Genomic DNA, 19,628 nt, shown 5'->3' on the forward strand with positions numbered 1-19,628 from the left:
AGATGCAGAATTTATTTTAGAATGAAAATATTAAACCTCAAAAGGAAACAAACATTGCAAAGTAAAGGTAATAAGAAAATAAAAAAAAATAGTTCAATAATTTTTGATAAACATTGATCGAATTAAGGCAGTATTAAGGGAGTGTTAAATGAAATATAAATAGTCTGCATTATTTTCTTAAGTGCCTTTTCTTTTGGTTTCCATTTTCAGTGTTCAGTTGGTATTTTATATGTAAGTTATGAAGAAATATAATTATAATATTAACAAAAACAATGCTGTGAACTCAAAGAGGCGCCAATTAGTCGTATAAACGCTCAGCACCCAAGCTAGCCATGTGATGTTACTGAGCACAGTCATCCTCACAGCAGCCTGCGCGGTAACTCACCTTATCCTCTTACATCTTGCATTGAATGACGACGGATGCAACAAAATTCATTCCGGGGATTTTTTTTTTTTTTTTTTTTTGTCCTTTACCTATTATATTCTCGCCACATTTTAACCAGTGAGCTAACTTCCAAAAAGTTGTTGATTTCTTTGTCAAGTGTTCATCTTATCCTTGTGACGAGATATTCTCTGCATCATTCCGTTTGAATGCTTTATTTAAATTATTTCTTTGTTTTTCCTCACATCCCTGTTTATTTAGAGATCGGAAATAAAAAGGAGAAAAGAAAATGAGACAGCTTGGGCGACTTACAGGGTCATTTTATTATTTAAAAAAAGTATCGGGTACATAATCTATCCTTCCATGGAAAGAGGCAAGGCATAATCACCATTGTACATGGCTGTGGATAAGGACTGCTGAAGGATCAAGATCCCAGTATTAGTATAATCTGGAATATATGATTTCCCATGGAATTCATAACAAGCTATTAGATTCTTGCATGCAGGCATTCAGATAATTCCCAGTTCAAATATTCTGCCATAAACAGATGAATTATTAATAGAAGCGCATTTGTTTTTTGCATTTCTGTAACTCTTTCCGTTACTTGTTATGCAAAGTGGATTACCAGCAGAGCGAGGAAGGATTCAGTCTTACGTAAACTAGAAGATCATACCGACTAAGATGCAGGACAAGATCAAACCCTCGTCGTTCTGATCGTAATTCATTTTGATTTTCAGTGACAAAAATTGGTAGGATCAAGAATAAAAGAATAAGAGGAACTACTAAAGTCGTAGAACTATCAAAGACGGCCCAGGAAAGAAGACTGCAGTGGTATGGCCATGTGATGAGAAGGGGTGAGACATATGTGAGTGATGCAGATGGAGGTGCCTGGTGGGAGAGCAAGAGGAAGACCGAACCGAAGGTGGATGGACGTTGTAAAAGAAGACCTGAGAGACATCAGTTTCAGAGGACAATGTGTTTGACTGAGCCAGATGGCGAAAAGCTGTCAGAAACATTGACCCCGCATAGAAGTGGGAAAAAGAAGAAGAAGGAGTGACAGTATGCAATAAATATAAAGGAAACTTTGCACTGATGCTTGATTTTAACTTCGCTCTACCATAGGAACAACTTGTATCTGCTCTATTTACTGTAAAATGGCTGCAATAAAAGGAAAACAAATCAAAAGTCCTTCAAAAGAAGGCATCGTGCTTACCCCATACAAAAATGGGAAAAAAGCACGTTAAAAGAAGAAGAAGAAGAAGAAGAAGAAGAAGATTGTAAGTGATTACTGCAGGAGCACCTCTTCCTCACTAGTCAGGCCCATATTAAAGTAGTATTTTTTAGAGAAAAATGTACAATGTCTTGTACATAATAATTATTGTTACGTCTTACAAAGACAAAGGCGAGGTAAAACTGACAATATGAAAATGCCATTGGAGATAACTCTGGGGACTTGTACGTGGGGACCAGAAGTCAAATAAGGAAAAAAGGGAGTGAGAAAAAATAATTGTACCCCATGTACAGAGTAAACAGTGTTATTTTCTCAGATGATGGGAAAACGCAGTTTGACTTGGGAATTTTTTAAAGGAATCTGTTATCGAAGAAAATTATCTGAAGGTAAAGATAGAGATGAGGGGAAAATAATCTCAAGTAAAACAACTAGAATGTCAGCCGTATCGGAGCTAGAGCAATGGATCTCATATTTCAAAATCTTGGGGAAGCAGAGAAGTTTGCGTTCATTTCTCGGGAAGAATCCGAAGGATTCCGTGTAATCCTTCTCCTGAGTGTGAGAGATCCTCCAGGATACTTGTTTTTCCTCCGGGCCTTCCAAACGCATATACCCACCAGCAGGATGACCAACAAGAGCAATAGGCAGAGGGTCAGTAAGATCCAGGTTGCTACCGAATAACTGTAAGCTGCTCTCCGCGTCCTGTCGATATGAACGAGGGTTTGACTCCAGAAATTACGTTCCTGTGATGAAGAGAAAATCGCATTTAATATTTGCTAATGAAATATAGATTATACATCTTTTAATACTATCGCTGGAAACAATAAAGGTAACAGTACTAATAATAAAAAGTGGATAATATCCTATTTGTAATGAGCAGTCCATTAAACTAATCCCCCCAAAATTTAAAAATTATTTCGCTGTCTGTTAAATTCTGTAAGGCTGTAAACGTTTAATTATTGTCAAAAGATAATAAAATGCGTGTACATCAGAAATAAATACATGGAGTCTTCTGTTGAGCTTAAAATTCTTTACAAATTATTAGAGGCAATTTTGAAAAAGAAACTATTTTAAAACGCTTTTAAGTTTAGACTAACACTACCCGATCACTACTCTTTCTTGCCATCAGGGAATGTTTTCTAACTAAACAAAAGTCTACTGAGTGCGAATGAGAAAAAGATGGTCTCACTTTATTTCTGAAGGGGCGCGCGGACATTCCTGGAGTGAAGGACAATAAGAAGTAATTCAAAGGGTCACCAGCAACCAAAGGAGTCCACGGAGGAAGTCCAGCGTTTGCAGCGCCGTTTCCTCCCTGAGGAGCTCTACAAAAGAGTAACAGTAACAGACATGTATCAGAGAAGTTTATCAAATTATGGTTAAAGATAGATTTAGATATCAAATGTTTCAAGACTCACGCACGCTAATCTACCACATGATAGCATAATGCAGGCAGCAGCTTCTTCGATAGACTACAGTATACGTAATTCTGTGAAAAATATACATTTGAATCCACCAAAGCCAAGGGGGGGGGAACTAGAAGTCATGTTTAGTACTATAATTTCAACGAAAAATGAGATTATCTGAATTAAGGAAAAATGGGAGGGATGAATGCTATACCTCCAAGAACCTGTTCTTAGAAGATAGTAAATCTGCAAGATTACAATAACACGTAGCGTGAAGTTTCAAACATAATAATAATGAACATTCCTCTAGTAGAGCAAAATTCATATGAACAATAAGGAAACAGACTAAAAGACAGGGAAGCGTAATATCCAAGTTACAATAGAATATGGAATCTCTTCTTTGCTTTAATGATAACGACAAGATTATTAATACAGATGCTCAAGAGTTTAAAGAGGCTGTACAGTTTCTTAAAAGCAATGTGTACTTTCTTCCATTTTGGTACTTACGTTGCTGATTACGTATGTATGTGTATATTTGTCTGTCTGTTGGTGTATCTTTATTTCCTTTTATTTATTTGTCATTCTATTCGCTTTCAATTTAGTCCACTTGTGCATTCTGTTCTTTGGAAGCTCGCTTTACAAATTAATTTCCCATTGGGTTTGGTCTATAACATTGATAATTAGTACTAGAAACCCGCCAGGTTCTTGGAATGTTTGGTCTTGAGTTATTAATGGTTTTATCATACTGACAGATGACGCTGGTTGGCTTCAGGAGTGGGTTTCTTATTTTGACACCAAATCAGATTTGTGAAACTCAAGGAGAAAGATACTGCATATACCACCAAGTGTAATGGTCACCCTTACAAATAAGCAAATGATATAATATAGATAACAATAACAGCAATGGTACAGAAGTTATATTAGGCAATTTTGGCTCTCTGATGGGACTTCCATATAAAACATCTTAAAAATTCCTCTATTTCCTAAATTTTTATCACTTACGATGTAAAATTACCCATATCTATAATATATCTTGAATGTACACAATAAAAGGTTCGTTCCATTAAGTTTTCCAGAGATTCTAATCGATATGCAAAATTATTATCTTAACCCATAAAAAGAAATCCTATAGGACTATATTTTACACTGCTTTAGTTACCAACTCTTTACGATCGTGCTTGTCATACACTTGGAAATTAAAGCCTACCCTGTATGTGTAAATGTGGCCCAGATGAAAGTCATTATCGATGAGATCTGTTGGTCATCTGGCCCGGGCTTTGCCAGGTCAAAGGGCAAGGAGAAAATGAGAGCCAGGTCATCTCCATGCGAAATGCCTTTGTATAAATCTCTGGAGTTTAAACCTACAGACTCGGCCAAAAGGTATAATGTTCCGGAATAGGAGGGAGACGTTGGCCGACGGTGCGTCATCAGGTAACTGCAATGATATACTGTACTACTTAAATTCTGACAGATATTAGGAAAAATGGAAAATTTAGCAAGACTTGATTTATCAGTCTAATTTCCTATAACCAAGTATTGTCAAGTTTAAAAAGGAAGAATACGTTAAACTCAAATAGACAGTAAGATGTTCAGGGATCGAGAATCAAAACACATGCAGGTTTATGAGCAGCATACTAGTTTTTTCATACTAAAATACTAGAATCATTGCCCACTGCCGTTGTGTGCAGTTTCATGTTGAGGAAAGATGTGCATGTCTTTTATTTTTTGCGGTATAACTAAATGCCCAATTGCAGTAACTTCTCAAAACTTACGTGAAAACTGGTGCTCTCGAAGAAGCGAAATATTCCGCGGCATCCCAGATGCACGAGGTAAAGAAAAGATCGCTGAAGGCCTGAAATTCAGGAAATAAGAATGTTGACACGGAAATCGTAGAATTTGTACCGAATGCGCCCTAAGCATTATAACCCCGTATAGGGGGTTAGTGCCGTCAGTGCACCTCACGCGGTGCCCTGTAGGCATTACTAAAGGTTCTTTGCAGCGTCCCTTCGGCCCCTAGCTGCAAACCCTTTCATTCCTTTTACTGTACCTCCATTCATATTGTTTCTTCCATCTTGCTATCCACCCTCTCCTAACGATTGTTTAATAGTGTAACTGTGGAGTTTTCCTCCTGTTACATCTTTCAAACCTGCCTACTCTCAATTTCCTTCCCAGCGCTGAATGACCTCAAAGGCCCCAGTGCTTGGCGTTTGGCCTAAAGTCTATATTCCATTCCTAAGCTTTATAACATTCTGCTCTAAACCAAGGCAAAAATTTTAAGTCCCGCCGTCTTTTCTAATACCTAATTACTAGCCTTCGCCACACTTTGAGAACAACATTGATTTAGAAACGAGGAGTCATTGGCACCAAGAAATCAACTGAAAACAACTAAATAATTTTTGGTCATTTTTCTCTAAATTTTAGTTTACAATTCCTCACCGAAAGTGCCTTTTTTCGAGACTTAATAGGAATGCACATAATTGTTCATATAAGATTTCGAGAAAAGGTCCAATATCATCCATAATTCAATTTTAAATAGACATTTAAAAAAAATGTATGTAGATCACATGATGTATGCAGATATGAGGCTCATACACACACATAAAACACTGTAAAGCGCTCCGAGTTTCCATTCAGTTAATATTTTCATTATTAATAGGCTGCCTTGAAAGGCTTATCATCTTAACTGAAATACCATTAAGACTACGTAAGATTCATGAAACAATAAATGTTAACATATAAATAATAAAGTAATATATATTCATTGTTTATAAAGCAGAAGAACCAATTTCAGCTCCCAAGACGTTAAAGTCAGAACTTAAAACAGCCAGAGGAGTTTACCTCACTCATTTCGTGAACCAACACATCCATGTTTTCCTTAGCCTGCTCTGAATAATAAAAGGAAACGATGTCTTGGATGACGTCCCTCGATATGGTATCGTTTGGCCAAAGGCTTCCCATTGTGTAGACAGCACCATTTTCGTAAATTTGACTGGCACTCCCGGCATTTTTTGAGAACAGAATGGCTGCTGCAAAAGACAAATGGGCTATGAAGACAGTTTCCTGGATAGGGATTCACAGAAATAAATTCTTACCCGCCACCATCCCCGCCTTTCCCATCCTCTCTTTCTCTCTGGTTAAATCACATCACGAATACCGCTTTCCTGTTGATTGTAATTCAAGTACCTTTACTTAATGCAAATCTTCGCCTCTTGGAATGCCGTTATTGTAGTTTCTGGTTTCGTGTCTCCATACGAAGAGTAGTTTGAGCAACCAAATAACAAAATATTACTATAAAAACTAATTTGTTTATTAATATCCAACAAAATCAACCATTTTTCATTTTGGCTCGTTTGTCCTTACTGATTAGTTTTGTTCAACGGAAAGCTGCTCAGATTACGATATGACTGTAATTCATTACACTTCCAGTGATAATGTGCTCGTTATTGTTTAGAAAACTAACATTTTAGAAAATACTACCAATAAAAAAAATTTATTCTTGTGATTGACTTACTCAGAGCAAAGAGAATCCCTTCGTCAGGAACTCCTCCGATGATTACAGGAACCGGATTTGATGGAGGGCGTGACATCAGGATGTCCATGGAATGAGGCAAGAAAGGATGTTCTCTTAAGCCACCGTCAATGGAAGGTCTAAACAGCATGGGCCACAACACAAATTTCTGAAAGTGTTTTTCTCTGTTACTTTGCTTAAGAAATGAAATGAGAATCCCGGTAACTTCATGCTTTGCAGAAAATGACATAGCGTTAAACAACGTCTGCTTCATAACACATGGGATGAAAAAGTTAGTCACTGATGAACCGGTGAATAAAACAAACAAGGGGAAAAGCTTAAGGAATCATTGGAAACACTGACGAAATTCCAGCAGTCTGAAAGTTACAAATGGCAGTGTTGATGACACCAATAGTACGTGAGATGCAGATAATGACTGACATTCCAGCATATAAAAGAAACAAGGTGGAGTTTTCTGTCCATCACAGGAATACTGCAGTTATGAAAAGCCTAAGTAAGGACCCAAATGGTTAATTGTAATTAACAAAAGTTCATTATTCCTAGAAAATAAAAAAAATAATTAAAAATGCAGAAAGAACATAATCCTTGAAGCAGTGAGGAGGTCCAGCTCCACCTCTGTTCATAGTAAAGTTTAAAGGCAGTAAGTCAATGGGCTGCCCAAGTGGAGGGTGAAGGGGTGCTCCGAGAAAAAGGATAATTATTCAGTGCAGGAGATGTAGAAACCTTCACTTTTGGCGATACCTGGCTCCTCTCCCGACCAAGTTAAGTTTTGGTGATGACGTTAGAAAATATTCATATGCTGATGTAAAATTTACCGTCATTGTAAAAAGATAACGATTCTTGATAAAATAGTTTTCACTGATTACTACGAAAGTTTCTACATTCTTGATTCACTCCTGTCTTTATAGCTTTGAGCAATCGTACAATGCGATAATGAAAGATTCGCAAAGAATCGGAAATTGAACAATTTCCTCAAATTACATATTTATACTGTGAAAATTTATAGAACCATAGAAAGAAGGTTACTGTAACTACTACTAGTAAACACTCAGCACTGGCCTTTAGGGGAAAGAAATTTTAACAGGAGTCTATTAGAGGATCTTCAACTCCTTTTACACGCTACGGACACTCCAAATTGGTGTATTGTTGCCAGACAGTAACATATCTGGCTGAGACCTTTTTGCAATACTGACATATGACTCTACGGCATGTCCTTACTTAAAAGTAAAACATTACTATTCAAAATTACATGCAGCTCTGCTTGTGCTTGTATGAGTTCTGCTGGCGACTTGTCCATTAGGCATTCCCTTAGGTACCATGAAGACCAGGTAGAGCAACCTAAGTGGCGGCCCACATCGTACGCACCTTCTTCCGGCCATTTTGATACGGACCACACGCAGTTGCCAGCTCCACTCATCATGATAGCACTGTGAAATAATCCTGAAAAGAAAGCCAATTAAGCTTTCTGGTTACCCATTTTCCCATAGCAGTTAATGTAAGGGCAATTCCAAACGAAAGAGAATATCATACTAGGACACTTATCTGTTTCGTTTGCCTTTAGAAATACCTAAATCACTTATGTTGCCAGAAACGTAACATGATGGACACTTGTTCAAGGTTGCATCTCCTAACCTTAGACGTCGAACAGTGGGCTGATATGCACAGTACATTTCATTCATTTCCCTTATTTCTGTGCACGACATGCTTGCAGTATTTTCCTTGTAGCATAAATTGCCTTTTCGCTCAAATGATTCTCAGATATCCGTGACTAATACTTGATGTAACCTGTTACAATCATGTTATTCATCCTTGCTTATTCTTCTAAATGTGCGTTTAAGTTATATTTTAAGGGGAAATGGGGCTTCAAAGTATTAATTATTATTATTATAAAAGTATTAGTCATACGAACAGTATGATGACATTTATTCTTGATTATTTAATGGGATTTTCTTTTAAAACCTGTTAGGACTCTTAGAATTAATAGAAAATTTTTCCTCCCCCAGTTGTTTCTCCAGTCCCATAATAATAGTTTGTTGAAAAGCTGAAGTAGCCCTCATATACTTAAAACCCTTTCCAAATCCTACTGCTCATTTCATACAGTTTTCAGTATCAAACACAACTTAAGTTCTTCGAATAATAGTCTTTATATTCATTTTTCCGAAAGAAACGAAGGCAAAAAGTTCGTAAAAGAATAAATTTTAACTCCTATTACACAAAGAACAAGAAACAGGACAAAATCATTGCAAATCAGTACGATCTGTCCAAATACCTACAGCCATGATTTACTTAGGGTAGTATTTTGCAAACATTTAATATTCTATAGCGCTTTCATGTCCGAAAAGCTAGAAAGTCACAGATAAAAAAGTCACAGAAAAAAAGCCACTGGAAAAAAAGTCACATTAATCTTTCCTGTATAGTGACCCCCAAAGGTTTTAACCCGGTATGTATCCACCTTTGCGGAGTGTTTAGTACAATGCTGTTGAGAATTTTGTTTTTAACCTGGTATGTATCCACCTTTGCGGCGTGTTTAGTACAAGCCCGTTGGAGATTGCCGTAAAAACATAAACAAAAGACTGTAAATATCATAAGGATAATGACCCCCAAGGAATATTGTGAATTTTTCCATGTGACTTTATTGCCGGTCACCGTGGCCTAAATCCTGTCTTTTTTTCCTAGCCAGAATTGAGACTTTTTCCTGTGACTTTATTACCGGCCACCGTATCACCAACCCTACCTTTAGACAGCGGTGACATCATATGAAGATGGACGGCAGAAGCACCGGAGGAGAACCCCCCTAAGGTCACTCTCGTCGGGTCTCCGCCAAATTGTGCGATGTTTTTCTGCACCCAGCGGAGTGCTGAGAGTTGATCAAGAAGTCCGTAATTCCCAGCCAGGTATTGACTCCTTGTACTCAGGAATCCTGGAGGAAATGCCGGTTATCTAGAATTCCAATTAAGGATACAGAAATCTGTTCAACTGAAAATCATAAGAGAAAATACCAATTTTCCCAAAGACTGATATTCAAGGGAATTCTTGTACTTATTTTTTTATTTCATTTATTTATTTATTTTTTTTTTATCGAAGCAAAACCCTCCTCAAAAAGCGTGGATCATTCTCCTGCTCACTGGAATTTTTGAAATAATTCATAAATATTCCTGGATCAATTCGCGAACCGAAAACTACTTTTAGACTGTTGACATATTTTTTATGTCTAATTGGCATTGTCATTTAGCCCACTTGGCACTGAGAGTGTTAAAGGCTTCAATGAATCTAACAATAGTCATTTGACTCTTACCTAGTATACCAATCCTGAAATTAGCAGTAATCAAAACCACATTCTCCCTCATCAACTTCCGGGGTCCAAGTGAAGCGGATGTTCCTCTTAGATAGTTTCCTCCATGCAAAAAGAAAAGAACCGGCAGTTTTGTGCTTCCCCGGGCTGCAAAAATGTATTGGCTCTCATCATATTTATTAGCAGTGTATATTATGCATCTGATTAAATGAAGGTTTTTAAATTAGGAAACCAAGGGCTATTATCACAGAAGCAAGCTAAAATAACTAAAGTATTATTGCCTGCATATATAACCTAAAGGGCCTGGAGATCAGTCAAGGTAGCTAATTCACTTCGATATGTTGCTCATGGAACTCGACATTATGTAACATATGACATACGCATAAAATCCTACGCGATGCATTAGCTGCAAATTCTGTACATCATTAAACATTATTCCACCTAGATATAAATGAATATTTATGTCCCGGAGAAGAATGCTGGTGGGAGAAAAAAAATCTCATTGTGTTGAACCCTAGAAAAAAAACCAGTGGTTTGGGCGCTGAGCGAGAAATTCTTTTTAAAGCCAAAAGGACTTCTCATTAAGAGTCTTGATAAGGTAAGATTCGATACAGATTGACTTACATTATACCATGATATTGCAACAGCAATCATGTCCATGTTTTTTCATCAGAACTGAACTTCCTTAGCATGTTAATTCTGAAGCTACCCATTTAGAATAACAAATGTGTTTATGATGTCTTTTAATTCCATCTCTTAATCAGCATTACCATTGTTACAAGAAAAGTGACTTTCATACCTACGAACATCAGATCTTTTCACAAAATTTATAATTAATATCATGTTACTATAACCAATTTATGAGCGGACTCCGAGCCCATTTGCGACGTTGCCAGATCCTTCTAACCATTTTAATCCACACCTACTTTGACCTCTTTAATCTATGGGCAGACTATGATAAAGAGAAAGGGTAGTTTAAATCCCTCGTTAAAGCAGATTTGAATGGTCAAAGTATATAATCCTTTAATTTCATGCTGCACTTTACGAAATGATTCCTTGCAGCCACCAAACCCAATATTTTCCTTCACTTGTTGTAAAACTTTGTCTATCATCGGAATTTCTTTCCTTGCATAAAAAGCCAATACAGTTCGCCGTATAACGCATCGATCGAAATCGTCCACATTTGTTACGGATTTTGATCTTTTCCTTTTCTTTTCCCTAAAAACCAGATCTCCAAATTCTTCTTCCGTTTCTTTAGCTTCCTTACCAATCTGATGCAAAGTCGTTTTTGATATCTTCGTTGTATCTGCGGCACGTTTGACTGCTTGATTGATGCCAAACTTTGAAATTCCATTTTCTTTTCCCATTTAAAAACTGGTACACATTGTATGCCATTTCGCGTTCTTCAGGACGAAGGACACGGCGTGGGAACTCTCCATGGTGTTTACGGAAGCTTGCTGTGCGAGACAATGAATACGGAAGATTATCTCGACCCATTTTATACGATTTGACTAAGGGTCTCAGTGATCTGACCCAAGTGAAGAAGTGGCAGGAAGTTTGCCAGATCGCCAAGTTTGTCATCTTTCTTCCCTTCTCTTAGTGAAGCGAAGGCAGCCGGATTAAGGAGAATTGGCAGCGCTGGAAATGGTCTTGGAGTCCGCTCATAAAATGGTTTGACTTTAGTTATCGCATCAACATAAATGACATGTTTAGATAGTAACAGCATTATCAGTACCACAAACATATTCTAAAAGGTTTTCAGAGAAAAAAAAATCAAGTTACCGGGATTAACAGGGGTGTAAACATTCAAGTAGAGGCAATCCTCTTGACCTACAACCTTGTTAGAATCATAGTCATACTGAGGGCAGAACGATTTAAACTGAGTAGCATCCAATCTGCCTCCTGGCCAAGGTCCGTCTAGGTCTTCAGGTTCACGCCATCTTAGTCGACCAACTGGTGGCAAGGCATATGGGATTCCTCTAGAATATGAAAATAAGTCTAGCAAAAACAGAACGAGTTATATGTCCAGATATATCAAACACAGTAGAACAAATGAATTGCTGACTTAGATACAAAATAGACATTATTTTATAAATATTCATTGTTGGGCTACTTTTGAATGCAGACAAAAATTTTCATATCTAAAAATAACACTTGAGTAGTAAAGGCAATTCTAAATGTATGAAGCAAATACAAGCTATGTTAAGAGGACCAAAGCTTTTGAAATGCTATTATGAGCTTTCAACTGTACATAAAATCTGTTTTTTTGTTTTCTGTAAGCCATAGATTGCAGCAAATATCTGGCAACAAAGTGGCCCTATCGAACATTTTTATTCTTACCATGTACAGAGATGTGTGTAATTCTACAGAAAATCGGCATATATAAAAAAAAGTTTAATATAACTTGCAAAATATTATTTATTCTTTAAACACCTTCGAAAAGAAGAGAGTAAAGTATTGGCTCAAAAGGGAGGTGAAATTTCGTAATGCCAGCTTATTTACCTAAACGCAAAGAATGGTCTCCCAGTAGAAGGAGGTACAGTTGGCTGTTCACTGGGCTCAGCAGTGCCTACAATAATGCCCAATCGAGTTGCAAGCTCCACCAGTTGGAACTCCGCTGCACGCTCCTCTAAAGGTAATGAGGGACCTAAAATAAATGATTAAGAAATTAATTCCTATATTAGTAAATTAATTTATAAATATGCATGAGGATGGAGTGATGAAGAAAGTTAGGGGTAGAGTAGAATGCATGGGGGTAAGTTGGAGTAAAAAATAGAGAATAGCTGATGTTTATGGGTAATATTTTAGTGTTTGGTGACAAGATGGCAAATTTGCTGGGATGTGTGAAATAATGATTTTAAGAAATAAGGAAAATTAAAATTGAACAGGATAGGAAGCATACCCAGAAATAGGCCTCACCTTAGGGTGAGGGCCAGGGCTTCCTAGGAAAGGAACCTTCCTAGGTGTCTTCCAAGTTGGAGCCAGGGCACCCTAGGAGGACTCCTGGCAGGCCAGAAAGCATTCCCAGAGGAGGTCTTCACTACAGGAGTTAGGGCCAAAATTTCCAAGGGAAGGGCCCCCTGAGGAGGGTCTTTAGTTCTTCCCCTAAGCCCTTTCCCTAACAATACCTACCCAGAGGAAGCCAGGGCACCCCAACAAGGAAGGCCTTATCTGGAGCTCCCTTCCATTTAGGAGGACCTCGCCAAAGGAGTGGAAACCAAGCCTTTTCGGGGATATCATCTGTTGAAGAGGGACTAAAGCCCCTCCCACAGATGTGCATTCCCAAAGGGAACCAGGCCACCTTGGCAGGCAGGGGGTCCTCCTCCATGGTTACCCTCCTAAGGGTGGCAGTTCCCCTACCAGGCCAGGAAGTATCCCTAGAAGAAGGACTCATAACAAGGGTGTGGGTCAAGGCTTTGTAGAAAAGACATCCGTTCAGAAGTGTCTCATGCCTTTCCCCAGGGATACCTCCCAGAAGAAACCAGAGCACTCCCAGTAGGGAGGTTCTGATCCAGGGTTTAGTTCCATGGAGGAAGGCAAGGCTCCTGCCAGGCTGGGAAGCCTTACCAGAAGTGTGCCTCACCTTAGGTGTGGGGGCCAAGACTTACTAGGAAAGCATCGCTTGAGGACAGTCTCCAGTCATCATCCCCTGTAATGGCTTCTTAGGGGAAGATAGGGCACCCTTGCAAGAGGGGCCCTCCTCCAGGGCTGCCTTATCAGGATGTAGGCAGGTCTCCTACCAGGCCATAAAAGCATCCCTACAGAGATGAGGTCCAAGGCTTCCTAGGAAGACATGTCGCTAGGTGGGTCTCTAGCCCTTGCAGGTTCCCAAGGGATACCTGGTAAGAAGGCCCAGGTGGAAGTCCTCCCATGTGGATGGCGGGCACGCCTGGGATTCTCGTGGGAGGCGAAGTGACAGGCTCTCTTGCAGGTCTGATTAGTATATTTTCAAAGAACAGTATAGAATTTTAAATTATTTTTCTTTGTTACTAGATATAACATAGCCATATTAAAGGACACAATTCTGCATATTATGAATTTTCATAGTTTTGTGTAACCCTACACGTCAAGCTAAACGGATAGTTGTAACTCATATAGATTTTCCTTCATTTCAATTTCTTATGGACGTTTACATTAAATCATATGTACTATTAAACCTAGGTTCAAAATTTATCGCTTATAATTTCTTTTCGAGAACAATAAATTGATGCATAAGCAAGTATATACGTACAAACGCTACGGTAAACAAATGACAAATTTGTTGTGTACATGTCATTTTAAAAATTACGTTCACGTGTGCATGAAGGATGTGCATAGCATTCCGAACACTGTTAAACTATTAATAACCAATTCAGTTTTTTTTTGCAGTTCATAGATAATAAGAATTTTTTTTTTTGGGCATGTCCAGCAAAAGCTTTCTAAAAAATTTTGATCTTTTAAACAACACCTTTTGTTTGGTTTTCATCTCGGCAAAAGTGTATGCGTGGTATGATTTATTTGTTACCTACTTTTCTATGTTACTGGAATACAGCTTTCCCTTCTACAGACTATCTATGAATTATCTTTTAATCTAAACTTGTTATTATTAATGCCCATTTCAGAGTCAGGCATGAATCTGTGTTGTCCAAAATTTATGCATGTATTTTTGTCAGTTCATTGTTATCTTTCAGCTGACGGCGTAAGCCTTTTCACTTTCTAACTTCCTTTAGCATTCCTAATGGCTCTGTTCTCTCATTCATACTTTGCCTCCTTTTCCTTGATGACTCTAATTTATTTTCTCTCTCTTGAATGTCTTCAAGACATTCATTTATTTCCCTTTATAACTTAACTTTCGCTCGGGAACATTGCGAAAAATGCATCCCATAATACAGTCACCTCCAGCGGTACTAAAACACAGGCTTCTTTCGCTTCGCTTTCTGGCTTAAATAAATCTTCAATATTCTTCTCCGTGATAATGAAATGTTATCTCTGTCTTCTACTAACATTTTACTTATAAACTCTTAATGCCACCTGAGATTACGTTAATGAATTTATTAAAGTTGTCTGAAACCATCTCTTCCGATTTTATGTTGTTTATTCTTTTCCGCGTGTTAAGTTATACTGACTTTATATTAATTGTGTATTACCGAATTTGAAATGACATCATTACTCCTTTACCTTTCCTACTTGAAAGGACCGGAATGAAAGCAACTTGCCATAGCCGTTAATATCGCTTTGACTTGAAATCTCGCTTTCTCTTATCAGTAAGGTGGCCACTTTTGTTCGCACTACTCTAGGCACTGAATTGTTCATCTTCCTTCCTTCTAGAATACAGTTTTTCTCTTTGGAAGTGCGTAACACCAGCATTATACCAATTCCGCATCTACAGTGATGATAGTAAACTCTGCACTGATCAATATGGAATTATCTCAACTTCTTTCCTTTGGAAACGGGTCTTCTCCAATTTGGAACAGTGCTTTATTGCTTCATTCACTTTTGAATCTCACACCTTTTATCTAGGCTTGGGCCGGTAAACTCACGTTATATGTGTGTGTGTGTGTATAGTATAGTCTGTGGGTCGCACCCACCTTCCGCCATCTGTGAATGTGCCCTAGCGGCAGCTGAGAGTCTAGAAAAGGCCAATGAACTAGTAACCTAGCTCCTAAAGACTTCAGACAAACCTGATGCCACCCACTCCGATTGGGAAACAGATGTATAATAAAAAAGATTATATAAACAGAGTACTAGTCCAGCGAAGTCTGAGCTGGTTGCGACGAAACACTTATGAATTATAATTCCACTTCGCTAATATATCCGAGGTAGAGCGAATTGGATATTGAACAATATTTGTAGTTTAATGCTTGTGAATATGGAAAAATGTTCCGGTGTTGTGATAAAAATTCATATATATGTGTGCGTGTGTGTATGAGAGTGCCTATAAACCAAACAAACCTTTGTTCATAATCCTTGACTGACGACCGGTATTTGGTAAGGATTCCGATAACCTCTGCTCATGTACTGTTCCCCTTGGGTCGCCAACGAAAACTTCCAAGACGGTTGCGACGGGCGAGGAGCGGTTTCCTCTTGAGCTGACATCCTCTTTAAACCGTCCGTCGCAACACTGACTCGTTATTCCTTGCACTGAAGAGAGCATTAGGAAACCAAAAATAGTCACTTTCAGAAGCTCATGGTTCCTGTCTGCTCTCGGGGTCGGTTTTAATTTTGGATTTCTTCCATTCATTTTTTTTAAACCTTTAATTAATTCCTCGATTATCTTGTCCTTTGCTTTTCCACAAAAGTACAGTTCGGAAACTTTCTTGTTTGCAACGCTGTTAATTAATTTATACTAGCAACCACAACTTTATAACTTTCTGCTCGAGACAAAAATGAGAAAGTCAAAATAGAAAGACGTCAAGTCTCTAAGTCTCGGATAACTTCCAGCAAATGTCGCCTATCAAGTTGCACCTCTGCTCGATAGAAAGAGTTGCACCGCGTCCTTCTTTTCGAGAGGGAGGAAATACAAGTGGCGAAAGCCTCCGAGAAGAGCAAATGAAATATCGCACAACGCCAGACGCCATCGAACTGCAGGAACTGAGACGTCATCATTCCATAAGCATGAGGCAGCCCTGCTCTCACAGTTACCGGTCCATATATTAGTAGCCCTTTTTACCTGTATGGAAAGCAGACTAATAGAAAATAAATGGCTGATGACGTCAATTGATGCGTGTCAATGCTCTTATTCAACAGTTTAAGGATAATACAGAGAAATATTAATGGAAACCTCATGTATTTACGGGAGCTCATACACGTACACATGTACATACATACACACGCATATATTTATATTATATATATATGCATATATTATATAGCCTATATATACATGTGTTATATATATATATATATATATATATATATATATATATATATATATATATATATATATATATATATATATATATATATATATATATAGTTGTGTATACGAGTATACTGTATATACATGTGTGTGTGCGTCTGTCTGTGTGGTTGGGGTGTGTATGAAAAAGTCATCAGTAGATGGTTGTCTTGTATGTGACTGCATATTCATTTGTGCTGATATTTTGGCAAAAAAAAAGTAATATAAAAGGAAATGTTATTATGCAAATGCAAATTGTATCTGGATGCGGGGGGAAATACGAACCCCTGTAACCTACTTGTGCGCCAAGATCAATAATCTAGCCCTGTCGATAGCGTATCTTTCTTCCTCTCTCTGTTTACAGATAATGTAAATAAACATCCATACATCTCTATATATATGTAAAGTATATATATATATATATATATATATATATATATATATATATATATATATATATATATATATATGTGTGTGTGTGTGTGTGTGTGTGTGTGTGTGTGTGTGTTTAGTATTAGTAGCAGCACTCGTAGCTGAATTCATATACATTATATATATATATATATATATATATATATATATATATATATATATATATATATATATATATACAGTGTATATATATATATATATATATATATATATATATATATACATAATCATTAAGCTACAAATGTCGTTTAATATCAAATTCACGCTACTTCGGGAATATCCTCGATGGGGAATTGTCACCGAAGTGATAAATGGATCGGTACCGCCGGGTCTCGATCCCAGGTTAGACCGTCGACTAGAGTCGTTAGAAGGTACTGTGTTGAGGGATCGAGACCCGGTGGTACTTATCCATTTATCACTTATAATTCCCCTTCGGTGATAATTCCCCATCGGGGATATTCCCGAAGTAGCGTGAATTGGATATTTGACATTTGTAGCTTCATGATTATGTATAAATCACGGTGATGTGATAAAAAAAATATATATATATATATATATATATATATATATATATATATATATATATATATATTATATATATATATACATATATAATATATATTATATATATATATACATATATAATATATATTATATATAATGTATGTAATATATACATACACACATATATATATATATATTATATATATACTATACTTCTACTAAACACACACACATATATGTATAATATATATGTGTGTGTGTTTAGTAGAAATAGTTGTAGCTAAGTTATTAGTTGTAATAAATAGTTCATTTTCAGTGGAATGGGGTTTGCGACCTCATCCCATAAAAAGACTTGATGGAGAAAGATAACTTGCTCCATCCTAAGCTCCTCCCATTCTAAGGAGGAAAGGATAACGCCAGCTAAATAGGATTATAGGGATACACACAAACATATTCAGGAGACATGATACATTGAGTTTTATTTGCCCTATGAGGTGAGAATATCTTTCTCAATATCTTAGCTTATCGGCACCGAGCTTTATTGTGATATATATCTGCTAGTTCTTTTTCTAAGAGACTGGCTGTAAAGAGAAAAGCTATTTATATTTATATTTAGTGACTGCATGCTAATGAATACAGTGTAATAATGCATATATGCATATACACATAATGCTTTCATCTCTCTCTCTCTCTCTCTCTCTCTCTCTCTCTCTCTCTCTCTCTCTCTCTCTCTCTCTCTCTCTCTCTCTCTAGGTTGGCAATTCCTTTTGATAAGCAGTAACGGCTCTAGTTTACCACGAAATAAAATCCGGATAAGATTCAAGTTGTGAATTGAGGCCGGAAGTGGCACCTGCCTGAATACACAACATTTGATTAGACTGACATTCTTGTTGGCACTTGATTTATAAAGCCTATTCTTTGCTAATCGGCCTTCGATTGTTCCTTATACCGTGACAGCAGGATGTGTGTCATGTAAGAACAGTTATAAACTGGGTGTCGAAATGAGACCACACAGAACTAGGACTAAAAACATTAATCATATATAACTTAAAGCTTAGAGTACGGAGCACATTTACATATGACCTCATGTAACCATACATACGGACATGACCATGGATTGGGCACTTTGTGACATGCAACAGGATGGTAATGATGAGTATTGTAGAGGGTGCTTCTCTCTTAGCCCAGACAAAGAACAGAGGCTTGAGTATGTAACGTATCTTCTTCTTTTTCTTTTAACGTGCTTTTATTCCCATTTTTGTATATAAAACAAAATTCCGCTCATGCGTGTCGAGGGTTATTACCACAAAGACCTATCGTATCGCAAGTAAAACAGAACCAATCTTAAATATGTATGCCATTTGCTTCCATACACAAGCGTTGCCACAATGACCTCTTAACTTTTCTATTTCTAAATAGTAATAGATACCCTCTGACTGAAAACCGAGGAATGTCCTATAGGGAAGGTTAACTTTCTAAATAAGGTCGACCACTTTCAGTGGCTGTAAGCGAATTCCGGAGCATTCAACGGAGTTCAGATACAGGGGTAGCTAGCAAGAGCATCGAGGTCTCTTAGTTTCAGGTTGTAAAGAAATTAATGGTCGGGTAAGTTATTTCAAAGCAATAGCTTGCAGGTCGCAGAACTGGGTGCTGTAGTGAATATCATCGAACCTCCACAAAAGACATACACACAGACATTATATATATATATATATATATATATATATATATATATATATATATATATATATATATATATATATTCTTTCTCTGCATCTTTTCCCACTTCTATTTGGGGTCGCTGTTTCTGACAACTTTTCTCCACCTGGCTCGGTCAAACACATTGTCCTCTCACAATTCTTTGTCTCTCAGTCTTTTCTAACTACATCCATCCACCTTCGCTTCGGTCTTCCTCTTGCCCTCCCACGAGGCACCTCTATCTGCATCACTCTCCTCCCTACATATGTCTCATCCCTTTTCA

The 19,628-nt window shown here is 37.4% G+C and overlaps 2 protein-coding genes across 2 annotated transcripts in view; one reads left to right on the forward strand and one right to left on the reverse strand.

Annotated features, from left to right (window-relative positions):
* The window catches only part of LOC136842555 (ribosome assembly protein METTL17, mitochondrial), a 192,322-nt gene that overhangs the window by 2,809 nt on the left and 169,885 nt on the right, over positions 1-19,628 (forward strand). The gene's annotated exons all lie outside the window — the stretch shown is intronic.
* LOC136842551 (esterase E4-like) lies at positions 124-16,408 on the reverse strand. The gene is made up of 12 exons (XM_067109990.1): positions 15,766-16,408; positions 12,337-12,481; positions 11,617-11,813; positions 9,838-9,981; positions 9,277-9,462; positions 7,792-7,982; positions 6,525-6,690; positions 5,852-6,039; positions 4,786-4,865; positions 4,221-4,448; positions 2,800-2,932; positions 124-2,353 (listed from the first exon to the last, which is right to left on the reverse strand). The coding sequence occupies exons 1-12, from the start codon at positions 16,052-16,054 to the stop codon at positions 2,087-2,089; spliced, it is 2,214 nt and encodes a 737-aa protein (XP_066966091.1). The 5' UTR covers positions 16,055-16,408; the 3' UTR covers positions 124-2,086.

This window comes from Macrobrachium rosenbergii, chromosome 10 (genome assembly GCF_040412425.1).
Source record: "Macrobrachium rosenbergii isolate ZJJX-2024 chromosome 10, ASM4041242v1, whole genome shotgun sequence".
In the NCBI taxonomy this organism is placed as follows: Eukaryota; Metazoa; Arthropoda; class Malacostraca; order Decapoda; family Palaemonidae; genus Macrobrachium; species Macrobrachium rosenbergii.